General features: G+C 33.2%; 3 protein-coding genes across 3 annotated transcripts; all 3 read left to right on the top strand.

Moving 5' to 3' along the window:
* The first annotated feature begins 2695 nt into the window (after nt 1-2695).
* LOC18042020 (auxin efflux carrier component 6) lies at nt 2696-6988 on the top strand. Its single transcript, XM_006434311.2, has 7 exons — nt 2696-3160; nt 3250-3854; nt 5404-5605; nt 5753-5838; nt 5931-6088; nt 6171-6247; nt 6712-6988. Exons 1-7 carry the CDS (start codon nt 2733-2735, stop codon nt 6776-6778), a joined length of 1623 nt encoding a protein of 540 aa, XP_006434374.1. The 5' UTR covers nt 2696-2732; the 3' UTR covers nt 6779-6988.
* Nucleotides 6989-8596: 1608 nt separating this feature from the next.
* On the top strand, nt 8597-10856 carry LOC18042246 (alcohol dehydrogenase). Its single transcript, XM_006434309.2, has 10 exons — nt 8597-8701; nt 8793-8929; nt 9038-9084; nt 9172-9497; nt 9585-9667; nt 9775-9850; nt 9942-10003; nt 10120-10215; nt 10308-10469; nt 10603-10856. Exons 1-10 carry the CDS (start codon nt 8665-8667, stop codon nt 10717-10719), a joined length of 1143 nt encoding a protein of 380 aa, XP_006434372.1. The 5' UTR covers nt 8597-8664; the 3' UTR covers nt 10720-10856.
* A 3269-nt stretch (nt 10857-14125) lies between these two features.
* Nucleotides 14126-16465, top strand: LOC18042245 (alcohol dehydrogenase 1). The gene is made up of 10 exons (XM_006434308.2): nt 14126-14245; nt 14342-14478; nt 14580-14626; nt 14736-15061; nt 15144-15226; nt 15334-15409; nt 15500-15561; nt 15678-15773; nt 15866-16027; nt 16161-16465. Exons 1-10 carry the CDS (start codon nt 14209-14211, stop codon nt 16275-16277), a joined length of 1143 nt encoding a protein of 380 aa, XP_006434371.1. The 5' UTR covers nt 14126-14208; the 3' UTR covers nt 16278-16465.
* Nucleotides 16466-16680: the final 215 nt, after the last annotated feature.

Below are 16680 nucleotides of genomic sequence, written 5' to 3'. Positions count from 1 at the left end.
GCGTAAATTCTGAGTCGGAGTTAGTTTAACTATTGAACTTCAATCACCATTCATTGCGATTCAAATCCAATTTTCTAACGCTAACTTTATGCTTACATCGGTACATTAATTTACAATGTAAAAAATTAATTACAGAATTGTCTGTTTTGAACAGAAATTTACTCCTAAGTAGGCTGAAATACCTCTTATAAGTTACCAAAAAAAAGTACTTTAATACTATCAAACTTTTTGTTTGAATTTAATTTTAAAAACGTCACGCGGAATTTAGAAGATTGAAGCATAAGCCCGAAAATAGGATAGAATTAAATAAATAAAGGCTCGAAAATGAGCAAAAATTGAAGTGTAAATTAATTTATACAAAATGATCATGCGGATATAGGGTTATGAACAGGAAATTTTAGCTCTTTAGGATCCTATTAGTTAAACTATTTAATCTAAAGATAAAGATAGGGGGGCAATCTGAGTCATAATTGGTTTATTTAATTCAATTCTATGTGAATTAAATGAATTTGGGTTTGAAAAATTAATTATTTAATAAATAGGTGAATTCGAATCGGTAGCTTATTAAATGAATCTAATTCTATTTAGAGGATATTGATTCATTTATTCATTTAAAATCGTTTAATAAATGAGTCATAAACAAATCGAATATGATCCATTTGTTAAAAGTTCATTTAATTAAATTACTTATTTATCCTTAAACATGTAACTTTTAAAATTTGAAGGCTAATATAGTAATTATAAATAATAATAAGTTTGTATTTTGTAGAACGTTAAATTTATTGTCTTTTTTATAGTTTATTTTGTTTATTAATTATATTTTTGTGAACAAATTCATATTCAATTTGATTCATTATGTATTCGACATAGAATAAGCGAATAGTAAACAAATCTAGATTTGATTCAATTTGTTAATTATTTCTACTAAACAAATTAAACGAATCAAACAAAATATTTGTTTAATAAAAAAATCGAATCTAAATCATGAGTTTTCAATTCGCTTATTTAATAAATGAATCAAATCTGAATTCACTGAATCTTAACTCAATTCGTTTACGTTTCGATTCGTTCATTCATTTTTCCCGCCTTTACATAAAGGTAAGAAACTAATCCACAAAACTTTCCACCCTAATACTATTCGAACTCAAGGCGTTAGTTGTGCATGACCGAGTTGCCCCGGCCAAAAGTCTACCTTAAGTTTGATACAAGTCTAAACAAATAATACATGTATAAATAATAGTCTCACAGTCTTCATGATTGGATAGATTATTTAATCCTTTATCCTTGAACAGTGAAAAACAAAAGGTCAATCAATTTTGATGCCTAATAGGCTAATATTGACCTAAATTTATAGTTTTGAAGCATTGTTGCGCATGTGTGTCTGATCAATTAACTATCAATTAACTTTGTTATTTTATTGCATCATCCACTGCACATGCTAGACAATAATTTGATAGTAGATATTAATTACTTTTTCCTGCACTATATACATCCACTGTGGCTAATGACTTTGATTGTGCTCATAATCCTCAATTATGTATCTAGTTGTCGCCCACAGGCAACATAATTAATTTCCAACAAGGCTGTTTTCTCTATATCATGCTTGATATCATGGCACCGCTAGTGAATCGTGTGGTTCAGACTGCATTCATCACCTAAATAAAAAATGCCATTTGGTTAATAACCTAATTATTAGTGACACAAAGCACAATGTTCAACCAATTAAGATCCTATTATCATCAAAGAGTGCTCAAATTCCTATGTGCTTTTCATTATTGCAGTTCTCATTATAAATATTAACTTCAAAGTATATAACACAATAAAATGCTTCTATTATTTCACAATTTAGATTATTTTCTTATCTAATTACTTTATTCAATGTTATTATTTTTCTAAATATTACATGTGACTATGATATAACATTTTACATATTCATCCAATTAACTATATAAAATGTTATTTATAGGAGAAAATCTTAAATAGTCTTGCCATGGCCCTTTCTAGATTTTTATTTGTCCGTACGATTTCTCCCAAACAAAATAACATTATTGATTAATTATAAAAGAATAATATGCACCTTACCAACACATTCCGAATTTTTTGGATAAATGTGTCATTAATTCAAACTTTAAAAATATTTATTAAAATACTTCAACTTTTCTATGCATTGGAATTGAACTCTTAATTATGGATTTAGATTCAATACTTAGTTGAGTCTTTTTCTAATTTTTTAGAAAGATATAATTAGTAGTTATTAGATAAAAATATAAAACTACTTATTCCTTAATTGTATATTACTATACATATAAGTAATATACAATTAGCTCAACATTAGATTTCCATCCCTTAATTATATTTCCGTTTAAGTAAAAATTCAGATCAAAATTTAGGTTATATTCGTCCAATTGTCACATGGAAAAAAAAAAATGAATCATCCAATTTTGCGACAAAAATCATCATCAGATTAAAATTTTCTCCTGTTCGAAACTTCTACGGAGCCAAAAATTCATGAGTTGATCCTCTCCTCATCCTCATCATTCAGCTTACCAACCGAAATTCCCGCTAACTGCAGTGCCACGAAAGTAAATCAACAATCCTCACAGGGTCAAATTCGTCCAGAAATCTCCTATATAAACATACAACCCGTGCACAAATCTCACTAAACTCGAAAACTTGGAAGTAAAAAAAAAAAAAAAAAGGAAAATAAACGAAACATATCAAAGAAAATAAAAATGATAACAGCAAATGACTTTTACAAAGTTATGTGCGCAATGGTTCCTCTATATTTCGCGATGCTAATTGCATACGGGTCCGTCAAATGGTGGAGAATCTTCACCCCGCAGCAGTGCTCCGGCATCAACAGATTCGTCGCCGTTTTCGCGGTCCCCGTTCTGTCATTTCACTTCATAGCTCAAAACAATCCATACCAAATGGACACGAAGTTCATATTGGCTGACACTCTGTCTAAAGTTTTGGTCCTTGTTTTGCTCTCAGTTTGGGCTATTTTCTTCAAAGGCGGCTTGGATTGGCTCATCACTCTTTTCTCAGTCGCCACTTTGCCTAACACTCTCGTTATGGGCATCCCCTTGCTCAGCGCCATGTACGGAGAGTTCACTCAGTCCCTCATGGTGCAACTCGTCGTTCTCCAATGCATCATATGGTAAGAATCATATATTCTTCTAATAAAGGGTTGTTAAAAGACAAGACAGAAAAAAAGAAAGAGAGAATTTAGATGTTAGCATTTTGCAGGTACACACTTTTGCTGTTTCTTTTTGAATATAGAGCGGCCACTGTCTTAATCCAAACGCAATTCCCCGGTCCAGCAGCGGCCTCCATCGCCAAGTTCGAGCTCGACAACGACGTGATTTCTCTCGACGGGCGGGACCCGCTCAAGACGGAATCAGAAACGGACGGAAACGGTCGCATCCGGGTGAGGATCAGACGGTCCACGTCGTCTGCGCCGGACTCCGCTTTATCATCCTCAATCTGCTTAACTCCCAGGGCTTCGAATCTCTCCAACGCTGAGATATTCTCCATTAACACTCCGGCTCCTTTACACGATTATCATTACAATTCGAATAATGAGATTGTGTTCTGGGGCTCGGCCACAAGTCCCAGGTTGTCAAATTACGCTTCCTCGGATGCCTACTCGCTGCAGCCTACGCCACGCGCCTCCAACTTCAATGAAATGGACGCGGTTACTGTTATGACCGCCACTACGCCAACGTGGGCAAGGTCTCCGGTCGCCGGGAAGGTGTTTCGGAACCCGTCTCCGGTGGTTCCTGGTGGGAGAATGGTGTGGGATTCTCCTGGGAAGTATCAAGGAGATAGGCAAGCTGGCAAAGACGCCCCTGGTAAGGACCATCACTATTTTCATTCAAACGCTGTCGTTTACTGGGTTAATAGCATAGAGATCCCTATTATTTTATAATTTTTTTCTTTTTTTCCTATTATTTTATAATTGCTAAACAGAGTATATCAAATAGGCCCTATTTTCAGCTGAGATGACTAAGCCACCCTCCACTGTTCAATTTTCATTTTACGTACCAAATATTTAGTGTATAGATAGATGGAAATTTTGTGTCTTTGATTGATATATTTTTGGGGTTTGGCTAGGATTATGGAAATTTGAAATTTAAGATCTGAACAAAGAAGTGAGCAGCATTGTCAGGATTCGTTGTACGGATGGTCGGGGCAGAACAATAAATGTTTTTGTCTGGATCTGACCAGTTCACCAGATTTTACCGGAGGGAAAATCTAAAGACGATATTAACTGACGATAATAAAATTGAAAATTGAAGTTGTTGAAATTGATTGTGTTATTGTTTAGATTAATAGTCCTTTAGATTAGCGGGAGAATACTAGCTGTTTAAACTTTTATAAAAATAATTATAAATTTTAATTTTTTAATAAAAATAATTGAATGAAAATAATTTTTTTTGTTAAAAAATATGTGTGGAGTAAATATAGATTTAATGTAAATTAATTTCAATAATTATCTTATTTTAAATTATATTAAGAATTTCATGTAATATTAATTATAATATGAGTAATAACAAAAAAAGAAAAAAGAAAAAACGTACTGCTATGGCTGGCCCAATGAAGTACGTGTTGATATGTTGTGTATAATGAACTCTGTTTGTGCAGGGGGACAAAACATCCTTTGCATTTTGTGTGTTCTGTCTCGGTGTTTTTCAATTATTCCCGTTCTTCAATTTGAGATAATCTTATTATCATAAATTAATATTTTACACCATCAAATGCTGGCAAAGATCCTCCATATCTTCTTTTTTGAACAAGAGACACGTAATGTGAATATATAATTGTATTTTTTAAAATTAAAAAGTAGACCTTAATATTTTAATAAATTTTCTCTCTTTAGCCCTAAGTTTCTTCCACCATATAACTAAAATAGGGGTGGCCGGTGGCCCATCCATAATCGCACACCCCTAATTTCACAATCGAAAGAGAAATAAAATTAACATAATACCGTCAAAATAATCTTAATTTTTTTTTTAAATGTTAAACTTTTTTACCTAAAGTCATGCCCTTTAATTGATAGGCAACATCATTAGCATGGAGCACGTGTGTAATGATTCCACAATGGCAGTCTTAGTAAAGAATCTCATTAAGTAATAAATAGTAAATATACCAAATCCCGGTCGGCCAATATTCTCATATTATCATTGCTTTGGATTCTTTAAAGGTTGACCTTTATAACACAAGTGATCGACCATATTTGACTTTTGATTATTTATTTTATTTTATTTTTACTTTTTGCGATTTGATAATCTGATTATATTCTGTGTTTTATTAGTGTTTATCGTCAAAAAATAAATTTGTTAGCAAATTTTGCATTTTTAAATTACAAATTGATGTAACATAAGTTGCATTTTCTCTCAGAGAAAGAAATAAGCTTCAGAGACAGCTCAAAAATTCCAATGCCAGACGAAGCAGAATCAAAGGAAGCAGCAGCCAACCAGAAAATGCCACATGCATTAGTTATGCTTAGACTAATTCTCACTGTTGTTGGACGGAAACTTTCTCGAAATCCCAACACATACTCAAGTGTGTTAGGGGTTCTCTGGTCCCTAATCTCATTTAAGTGAGTTAATTATATTATTATTCTAATTAAGTCACATTCATTAACTTTTTCACAATATATTTGGTATTATCATAAAAAGCGTCTTTTATGTAAAAATATTGCTATATCAGCTTGGTAATTTGTAACAAGATGGTTGGGATCTAACAGATGGAATGTGGGGATGCCAAGTTTGGTGAAATATTCAATCAAAATTATTTCAGATGCAGGACTTGGGATGGCCATGTTCAGTTTAGGTAATCATCATGTTACTGTCGCATGAATTGATGTTAGTCGCAAATGGAATTTTGATTATGACACGCACATACTGCTAATAATATCATAACAGGATTGTTCATGGCGCTTCAGCCGCGGATTATTGCTTGCGGGGCGAAAAGGGCGACGATGGGGATGGCAATCCGGTTCATTTGTGGCCCCATAATAATGTCCGCCGCGTCCTTTGCCGTCGGATTGAAGAGTGTTAAACTACACGCTGCCATTGTACAGGTAAGATAAAAATCTTGTGCTCATGAAGATCAGTACTGCATGTTCTATGATGAAGGTTTACTGAACTGAGTATTAACTTCAGGCAGCTCTTCCTCAAGGGATCGTGCCATTTGTGTTTGCTAGGGAATATGGGTTGCATCCTGACATTTTGAGCACAGGGTAAGAAACTAAAATTAATTTGAGTTTTTTTTTTTGTGTGGATTAATTAATTTAAAAGACTTACTTTAATTTGTAGTTCAGAAGTGCTGAATTTTGATTGATCTGACTTCATCAAAACCCTGAGAAAAGCTACTTTGCTTTTGATAAAAAAAAAGAAGTGCAATTCTTTTCTCTTTTTACTTTTTTCCGGGGTAACTTTGGCAAAGTATAAAAGCCCGGGAGCTTTAGCGAAAGCAAATTAATTATAGATTTTGGTAATGTGGAGGCACAACTAATTGGACGTAATAATGTGTTTTCAGACTGGCAAAAAAAAAAAAGAAAAAAAGAAAGCTCATTCACATATTGCAACAAACAACAATTTGTGTTTACCAACTGTAATCACTTTCACACATCAAAATTAATTTCTTGATTCGAGAGGCTTTTTCGTTTAAATTTATAAAATTTTCTCCTCCTTTTTTTTGCAGGGTTATCTTTGGCATGTTAGTTTCTTTGCCTGTTACACTCCTCTATTACATATTCTTAGGCCTATGAGTGCAAAAATCTGGGAGCATTATGAGGACAACAATCAAAATTCAAAGCCAAGGGAAGCTTGTGAATCGAATGAAGCAGCTCATCAGAAAGTATTATGATGTGACGAGCAAGATATGTCAAAAGTGTCTTTTCCGGAAATGACTGGCAAATTAGTGGAGGATTGATTCTAAAAAGGCTCCTAGTGCATAGTGTAGTGGTAGCCGAAAGAAAAAGGAAATATATATTATGACTTATGATTAAGGTAGGAGACTTATATGTATTCTTGTTGGAGATGGGTAAATTTATTAAAGTAAAGCTGTTTTGATAAAAAAAAAAAAAAAAAATGAAACCAAGTTTGCTTGAATCAAGAGAGAACAAAAAGCAAAAGAAAAAAAGGATAAAATCTTTTTACCTTTTCTTTTACTTTTAGTGTTCTTTGATGTCTAAAACTATATGTATGCGTATTATCATTGGTCAAATAATTATTTGCTTTAATGCCTTTTCTGTTAGATTTTGTATGTGAAAGGAAGACCAAATATCCTTAAAATTGAAGCTTTGCGAACAAGAGAGACTGTTGCCTGATAAGTCGGTATTTCCTTTTTTATTTTGATATATTAAAAAGTAAGGAAGCATTTCGGATTAATGCATTAGCCAAAAAGCAACCTATGAACCAAAGTTTTTGCTATTACTAGTGTAGAAATTAATAAAGAAATGATAGTCTCCCAATCAATCAAATTAAAAGGATTCTTGTTATTGAAGTTTCCAAACGTAATTTATTTGATCCGCTGAAAAGTACCTTATTGCAAACATTCAAATTAAGAAATCACTTTTATTATGAGTAGATCTAGCTCATATCTAGACACATAATTGTATCATGAAAATATACATATTTTAATTAATTTTTTTACCATGATTTTCATCTGAATAAAATATAAGTCAGTGATCCATAGTTATTAGATAAAAATATAAAAATAATTAAGTGTTCACCAGCTTTTAAGGCTCACCCCAACTTAGGTCAAGAGATAATTCGGACCTTTTCATTTTTTACTTTATCTATAATTCGTTAATATAAATAATGAATTAAAATTTCGCGGAAGACTTAAGAAAATAATAATACTCTAGTTTGACATAAAATATCTTCGGTTGAAATTCGAAATATTTGTTCTTGAGTGAACATGGGTTCATCATATTGGATTCATAGCTATAAGCCCAGTTCCATTATCTCGAATTGGGCTGCACCAATAAATTGAAGTCAATAATTCGCATAGAATCATTTAAGAGTGCATATGGAAATGGAAGTTCAAAATAAATTATAGCAATTTGCTTTCTTTAAAAATCAAGAGCTGTTTTCGCCTTAAAATCCGTTGGAATCCTCCAAAGAAAAACCAGAACAAACACACGAGAAAAGAAGCAAGTCAGCAACAGCTTGTCAAATCAATCTGGATGTTGATTCTTCCGCAAGTTGCATATATATTTGTTGATTCTTCCGCAAGTTGCATGTACAGTTGGTCTACTAGAAAAAGCTATCACATTATTTAATAGGGAATAGTTTATGTCACTATAGTCTTTTTGAAAATTCCTCATAAATATTTGTACATCCTCTGTCATTATCTTTAATCTTTAGAATTATTAAACGAAAGTAAACCAACGGTAAAACCAGGGACCTAGATCGAAGGAAACAAAACCCGGGAATGGTTTTGCGCTTTAACTTGTATTTGAAAAGTCTAACAATTATTATAACATAATACATAATACCATGAGAATCTATTATTAAATTAAGTATACTTATGCTTATTTTGCTTTCATAGGTATATATACCTTCACAGACATCCACAATTTCTCATCAATAGCAATCATTTAAGAAAGATTAAAAGAGTTTATATTTCAGTTCTCAGTTTTTTCAAACAATGTCAAGCACAGCCGGTCAAGTCATACGCTGCAGAGGTACTCAAAAATGCTGTATTTTGGTTTATTGTGCTACGAATTTGAATGCATATATTTCAATAATTTTTTTTATATGTTTCTTTTATTGTAGCTGCTGTAGCTTGGGAAGCAGGGAAGCCACTGGTGATTGAAGAAGTTGAGGTGGCTCCGCCGCAGACTAACGAAGTTCGTGTGAAGATCCTCTTTACTTCCCTTTGCCACACTGATGTTTACTTCTGGGAAGCTAAGGTAAAGACGCTGATTATACATATCATTGCAGATTTGCAGTTACCTTCATGTACTATAAGTTTACTGTTGAATCAAGATTAACATATGGTTTTAATTAACCTCATTCAGGGACAGAACCCTTTATTTCCTAGAATCTACGGTCATGAAGCTGGAGGGTATGTTTAACTTAAAATCTTAATTTCGTCTCAATTTTAATTGTGAACTAGAATGACCTGATATGATATCTGTTGAAATTTTTGCAGGATTGTGGAGAGCGTCGGCGAGGGGGTGACTGATCTCAAACCGGGGGATCAGGTTCTGCCTGTGTTCACCGGAGAATGCAAGGAGTGTGCTCATTGCAAGTCAGAAGAAAGCAACATGTGTGATCTTCTCAGGATCAATACTGACAGAGGCGTCATGCTTAACGACGGGAAATCGAGATTTTCCATCAATGGCAAGCCTATTTATCATTTCGTTGGAACCTCAACCTTCAGTGAGTACACCGTTATTCATGTTGGCTGTCTTGCCAAGATCAATCCGTTGGCTCCTCTTGACAAAGTCTGTGTTCTCAGCTGTGGAATTTCGACGGGTACTTATTGGAGCACGACATTTTTAATACTGTTTAAGGTTTAATTTCGGTTAGGATTCACAATTTAACAGTGGCTTTGTTTTCCAGGCCTGGGCGCAACACTTAATGTTGCAAAACCTGCAAAAGGCTCAACAGTGGCTGTATTTGGATTGGGCGCTGTAGGCCTTGCTGTAAGCAATCTTCATCTGCCAAAATGAACTGTCTTTGTGTTTGTTTCAGGTAAATTTGCAAATGACAATGCATATTCATATTATGTTTTTTCAATGTGATTGATCAGGCCGCTGAAGGGGCCAGGATTGCCGGGGCTTCAAGGATTATTGGTGTTGATCTGAATTCAAGTAGATTTGAAGAAGGTAAACAAATTGTGCTTTTGTTTTTTTAAATAATTAGGAAAGGAGACCATAAATTGATATCATACTGAGATCCCCATCTTGCTCGTTTCAGCAAAGAAGTTCGGTGCGACTGAATTTGTGAACCCAAAAGACTACAATAAACCAGTTCAAGAGGTTTGTCTCCAAATTAAATTGTTAAACAATAAGCACAAAAGTTAAATATCTTATATCATAATTGCATCTGGTAATAATGTACTAATCAGTAGGAATTTCACATCATTGCTAAACAGGTAATTGCCGAAATGACAAATGGAGGAGTGGACAGAAGTGTGGAGTGCACTGGACATATTGATGCCATGATTTCTGCTTTCGAATGTGTCCACGATGTATGTTCCTTCACTATCTGGTCCTAATTAACGGTTGTTAATTTTCTATAAATCCTGGTAACACAGACGGAATTGACTCCTGATATTTTCAGGGCTGGGGTGTGGCTGTTCTTGTGGGCGTTCCTCACAAAGATGCTGTGTTCAAGACGCACCCCATGAATCTGTTGAATGAAAGAACTCTTAAGGGCACCTTCTTTGGAAACTACAAGCCTCGTTCTGACCTTCCTTCGGTTGTAGAAAAATATATGAGCAAGGTACAACGAGTAGTTTCAACTTTCAACTTTCCACTTTCAATTCGGTCAAGAGTAATGGCTTTGGTGATGACAAAGATTATGCATTAATTAATTACTTAATTGATTGATTCATGTCAAATGAATGTTGCTGCAGGAGCTTGAAGTGGAAAAATTCATTACCCATACAGTCCCATTCTCCGAAATCAACAAGGCCTTTGAGTACATGCTTAGAGGAGAAGGTCTCCGATGCATCATCCGGATGGAAGAGTAGAGTAGAATTTATTGCATGAACAAGTTTGAGATGTTTCTTAACAGTGGTCCTAATCACATATGCTCTAATGTCATGTGTACGCAACGATGCTTTGTAAAATTAAATTATTTTGATTAATTTGTGGCCATAATTTAAAGATGTTCTTGTGTAGTGTCTTTCAGTTGGTCAATGGCAATGAATAAATAAATGTATACGTTTTTAGACATTACGATGTTGTTCATGGTTATTCTAATCTTGCAAATTGTAGCTATTCCTATGATAATATCAGGAGTGACAATATCTATTTTTACAATTCCATCGGTACCATCCACCACCAATTAGCTTATTATTTAAATTATTTAATTAATAATTATGAAGTCTCTCTCTCTCTCTCTCTCTCACGTTTCACTCCTCTTTTATTTTTCTCTTCCTAAGTTCCACTTTTTTTCCTCTTCTCTTTCACACTTATTTCTCCGCAACTCTCAAACTCATAATCACGAGTATAATCGATTTTTTTTTTTTATTTATAAAAAATAATAATAATAACAACCAAGAGTATGAATAACCACTAGGTCTCCCCTTGGCTTAACTGGTCGACTGTTGTTTGAGCCAGTTAATATAATCAGCCACCATGGCTTAAGACCTGGTACTGGTAGAAAGAAGAAGAGATAAAATTAAGATTACAAATAAAATTAGACATCAGTAAGTATTAAGTAAAATTCGTGACAATATTATATAATAGGTAAAGCTTGGGAAGTAGGTCCAATGCCTCTGGTGATTGAATCTGATACAATGAACACGGTAAAATAAATTGATTGGGAGATTAATTGATCTCTAACAATTGTGGAGTGGAACTCAACATGGTTTTTCCAAGTTCTGTCATACAGCAGCCCACTGTTTGGCATGTTAAAATCTTATCAAAGTAGAGCGAAATTTTTCAATAATTTGTCCAAATACGACTTAGATTGATTCACCGTCTAACAATTAAAATTAACATATATAATTTTTTTTATTCTAATTTAAATGGATGTTTATACTATAAGAAAATTATCTAATGGAAGGTTGATGGAGTTGGAAAGCTTTTGGGGACAAAAATAAAAAATTGATGCGATGAAAAAGAAAGAAGAATTTTAATATGGTGGGATCCACATTAATTAATTAATTAATTTTTAAAATTATAAAATTATATGTCAATTTTAATATTAACCCTTAGCTAAACTTTAATCCAATAGTTTAAAAGCCGTGCTTAAAATTATGTATGAAACTATGTCCACTAAACTTGCCCCTCGTATACATATAAAATATGAGACATCAATTGGTCTTCTATGCCAGAAGTATGAAATCGTTTGCATGTAATTGATATAAAGAATTGTCATATGCATTATTAGTATAAGGAATTAACATCATTTGTATCAACATATGAGAAGGATCAAGACATTTGGCTAGAATCAACAGTATTAATATGTGATGTGTATGTGATAAAATATCAAATTTGGAAGAGACAATATGGATCAAGATTCGCTTATTCGATTCAATTTGATGCGAATTAAATGTTTGAAAAAATTGATTCATTTAATAAATGAGTGAGTTCGATTTGATTCGCTAATTAAACGAATGGAATCCGGATTTGAAGATATTGATTCATTTATTCGTTTAATAAACGGGTTATAAACAAATTAAATATAGGTTGATTCGTTTAAAATTCATTTATTATTTGTTTAATTAAATTGCTTTTTTGTCCTTAAATTTATTTGAAATTTTTTAAAATTAAAGGTTAATATTGTAATTTGGATGACTGTGTATTTAATCCTAGAATATGATTTGGATTATTTGTGTTTTATTGTAGGATATTAAATTTGTGTCTTTTTCATATTTTATTTTGCTTACTTTTGTTTATTAATTACATTTTTTTTAAATGAATTGTAAACGAATCCTGATTTGATTCAATTCATTATGGATTCGTAATAGGATAAACGAATAATAAACATATCCGAATTCAATTCATTTCGTTTATTAATTCCATTAAACGAATCGAACCGAATATTCATTTAATAAATGAATCGAATCTGAATCTTAAAAGTTCAATTCATTTAATAAATAAATCAAATCCGAATCAGTAGAATTTTGACCAAATTTGTTTACCATTCGATTTGAAATTTTATTCGTTTTGTGACTCTTAAATTATCAATACACTTAGCACATGTAATAGGAATCAATATCGTCATGCAGATGTGACAATAATCAAAAGGATTACGACATGTACATACAGTAAGAATCATCATTATATACAAATAAATATAAAATTACTGTCATTTGTTATCTTTTATAAACAAGGATCTGTAGTCAATAGTCATTTGGAATTAATGAGAGTGAAAAGTTTATGAAGAAGTTTATTGATTGTTTTCTTTCTTTCTTTCTTTCTTTCTTTCTTTTTTAAGTTTACACAATATTTCTCAAGGTAGAATATCTTTTTTTAATTTTTAGATTAAGCAAAAAGGTAAGACAAATTGTTTAAATAACTTATTGACTGAATGATTAAATTTTTTTATGAAATTAAAAAAACAAATGAACTTAATGACTTAACTATTAAAATTAAGTTAATTAAGTAATTAAGTTAAAAAAAAAAACCCCGTACCATCTCATTTATTTCTTAAACATCGTTTTAAAAAATAAAAAGTTCAAATTTTCAAAAAGGAAATTTGTATTTTAATGAATTTTATGTTTGTGTACAAGAGGAAGGGTTACAAAGTCAATTTTTGGCTCCGACTTTAGTGATTGAATGATAATTTTAGTAATTAAAACGAAAATGGCAGTCCCCCTAGTTGTTTGAAATCAAATTTATTTTATATTTATTATTATATTATTATTATTTTTTCAATATCTGTTTGATGTGTTTTAAGTTAAGACTAAAACCATTAGTTGTTTTCGACTTTGAAAATGGTAAAACAGCTGCAAAGAAAAACCAGGACGAACACACAGAAACTGGAGTCAATTGTAACAGGGTTTTGATTCCGCAAGTCGCATACTTAAAAAAAAAAAAGGCTTTAAAAAAGAATTTAACGTTGACATTCATAATAAACATAAATTAAAATAAAATAGAATGGAGAACGTACTCATAAATATTTTAATAGTAAAATCCCAGCTGTCTTTTATCTTTTAATATTGAATTATGATATACCAAACAGAATACTGTAAACCAACAGTAAAACGAGGGACTAAAATCCGGGGAAACAAATCTGGGAATGGTTTTGGGTTTGCCCCTCTTGTGTGTGTATCCTGTATTGAGGCAAAAGTTTATATCTGAAAGTCTAAACAATTATTACAATAATATCATAAATAGTTAAACAGCACAAGAATCCATTATTAAATCAGGGATACCTCTTCTTTAATTTGGTTTCGTAGGGCTATAAATACCTTGACAAACTGCCATAAATTCCCACCAAGAGCAAACGTTAAAGCAAGCTTTAAAGAGTTCTAAAAAATCTTTCAGTTCTCAGTTTCTCCTAAAAGATGTCAAGCACTGTTGGACAAGTCATACGCTGTAGAGGTATTTGAAAAATGGTTGTAATTTCGTGCCTTTTGATCTTTGCATGCCTATATATATTCGAATAATTGTTTTTTTTTTTGGTTACTGTGGTTGCAGCCGCGGTAGCTTGGGAAGCAGGGAAGCCACTGGTGATGGAAGAAGTTGAGGTGGCTCCGCCGCAGGCTAATGAAGTTCGTGTGAAGATCCTCTTTACTTCCCTTTGCCACACTGATGTCTACTTCTGGGAAGCCAAGGTAAAATTTATTTAGAATGAAAGTCTGTATTTCTTTAGAACTCGTACAAGTTAAACACTTTTATACTAATATATCTTTTTTTTTTAATTATTAAAATGCAGGGACAGAACCCTTTATTTCCTAGAATTTATGGCCATGAGGCAGGAGGGTAAGTGAATACTCAGTTTGATTTCTATGACATAAATGGATTACTTTTCATGATCTAGCTACCTTTCTTCAATTGTGATTTGATATGATATCTGTTGAAATTTTTGCAGGATTGTGGAGAGCGTCGGCGAGGGGGTGACTGATCTCAAACCAGGGGATCATGTTCTGCCTGTGTTCACCGGAGAATGCAAGGAGTGTGCTCATTGCAAGTCAGAAGAAAGCAACATGTGTGATCTTCTCAGGATCAATACTGACAGAGGCGTCATGCTTAACGACGGGAAATCGAGATTTTCCATCAATGGCAAGCCTATTTATCATTTCGTTGGAACCTCAACCTTCAGTGAGTACACCGTTATTCATGTTGGCTGTCTTGCCAAGATCAATCCGTTGGCTCCTCTTGACAAAGTCTGTGTTCTCAGCTGTGGAATTTCGACGGGTACTTATTGGAGCACGACATTTTTAATACTGTTTTTAATTTCGGTTAGGATTCACAATTTAACAGTGGCTTTGTTTTCCAGGCCTGGGCGCAACACTTAATGTTGCAAAACCTGCAAAAGGCTCAACAGTGGCTGTATTTGGATTGGGCGCTGTAGGCCTCGCTGTAAGCAATCTTCATCTGCCTAAATGAACTGTCTTTGTGTTTGTTTCAGGTAAATTTGCAAATGACAATGCATATTCATATTATGTTTTTTCAATGTGATTGATCAGGCTGCTGAAGGGGCCAGGATTGCCGGGGCTTCAAGGATTATTGGTGTTGATCTGAATTCAAATAGATTTGAAGAAGGTAAACAAATTGTGCTTTTGGTTTTTTAATAATTAGGAAAAGAGACCATAAATTGATATCATACTGAGATCCCCATCTTGGTCGTTTCAGCAAAGAAGTTCGGTGCGACTGAATTTGTGAACCCAAAAGACTACAATAAACCAATTCAAGAGGTTTGTCTCCAAATTAAATTCTTAAACAATAAGCACAAAAGTTAAATATCTTATGTCATAATTGCATCTGGTAATAATGTACTAATCAATAGGAATTTCACATCATTGCTAAACAGGTAATTGCCGAAATGACGAATGGAGGAGTGGACAGAAGTGTGGAGTGCACTGGACATATTGATGCCATGATTTCAGCTTTCGAATGTGTCCACGATGTATGTACATTCAATATCTGGTCCTAATTAACGGTTTTTAATTTTCTGGAAATCCTGCTAACACAGACGGAATTGACTCCTGATATTTTCAGGGCTGGGGTGTGGCTGTTCTTGTGGGCGTTCCTCACAAAGATGCTGTGTTCAAGACGCACCCCATGAATTTGTTGAATGAAAGAACTCTTAAGGGCACCTTCTTTGGAAACTACAAGCCTCGTTCTGACCTTCCTTCGGTTGTAGAAAAATATATGAGCAAGGTACAACGAGTAGTTTCAACTTTCAACTTTCCACTTTCAATTCGGTCAAGAGTAATGGCTTTGGTGATGACAAAGATTATGCATTAATTAATTACTTAATTGATTGATTCATGTCAAATGAATGTTGCTGCAGGAGCTTGAAGTGGAAAAATTCATTACCCATACAGTCCCATTCTCCGAAATCAACAAGGCCTTTGAGTACATGCTTAGAGGAGAAGGTCTCCGATGCATCATCCGGATGGAAGAGTAGTTTGTGTAGATAAATAATTCAAAGTGGTCTGTGTCATTGTCATGTTCAAGATTTTAATATTTCCAAAGATGTCTTTATAAGTATTGTTGTTTTGTGGTCATAATGTAAAACGTTATTTTCTAGTGCCTTTCCGTTGTATACTTGTTTGCGAATTTTTTTTTTAAAAAAAAGTGATGAGAACAAATTCAGTGTGAGTGTGAACAAATAACAGATTCATTCATGTCTATGATTCAATCTCTAATAGTCTTACAAGTTAAGCCATTTTTATAATCGTAATATCATCAAGTCTTTCTTATGCATGATCTGAACTTCAGAGCCAGAGCCCAAATAAAAATGAGGCCCAAAAACAGTTGAAAGTGGGTAAATGCGGCGAGCCAGAGCCAGAACTTGCTTTTGCTTTGTC

This window comes from Citrus clementina, unplaced genomic scaffold (assembly GCF_000493195.1).
Source record: "Citrus clementina cultivar Clemenules unplaced genomic scaffold, Citrus_clementina_v1.0 scaffold_5, whole genome shotgun sequence".
Classification (NCBI taxonomy): Eukaryota; Viridiplantae; Streptophyta; class Magnoliopsida; order Sapindales; family Rutaceae; genus Citrus; species Citrus x clementina.
The sequence above is the reverse complement of the archived record's forward strand: the minus strand, read 5'-3'. Positions and strand labels throughout refer to the sequence as shown.

Excerpts from the sequence above, each read along its gene's own strand:
- LOC18042020 (XM_006434311.2), top strand. The coding sequence starts at position 2,733 with ATGATAACAGCAAATGACTTTTACAAAGTTATGTGCGCAATGGTTCCT. Across the intron at positions 5,839-5,930 it reads GATGGCCATGTTCAGTTTAG|GATTGTTCATGGCGCTTCAG; the intron begins GTAATCATCATG and ends ATATCATAACAG. Across the intron at positions 6,089-6,170 it reads TACACGCTGCCATTGTACAG|GCAGCTCTTCCTCAAGGGAT; the intron begins GTAAGATAAAAA and ends TATTAACTTCAG.
- LOC18042246 (XM_006434309.2), top strand. The coding sequence starts at position 8,665 with ATGTCAAGCACAGCCGGTCAAGTCATACGCTGCAGAG. Across the intron at positions 9,085-9,171 it reads TACGGTCATGAAGCTGGAGG|GATTGTGGAGAGCGTCGGCG; the intron begins GTATGTTTAACT and ends AAATTTTTGCAG. Across the intron at positions 10,216-10,307 it reads CTTTCGAATGTGTCCACGAT|GGCTGGGGTGTGGCTGTTCT; the intron begins GTATGTTCCTTC and ends TGATATTTTCAG.
- LOC18042245 (XM_006434308.2), top strand. The coding sequence starts at position 14,209 with ATGTCAAGCACTGTTGGACAAGTCATACGCTGTAGAG. Across the intron at positions 15,410-15,499 it reads TTCAAATAGATTTGAAGAAG|CAAAGAAGTTCGGTGCGACT; the intron begins GTAAACAAATTG and ends TGGTCGTTTCAG. Across the intron at positions 15,774-15,865 it reads CTTTCGAATGTGTCCACGAT|GGCTGGGGTGTGGCTGTTCT; the intron begins GTATGTACATTC and ends TGATATTTTCAG.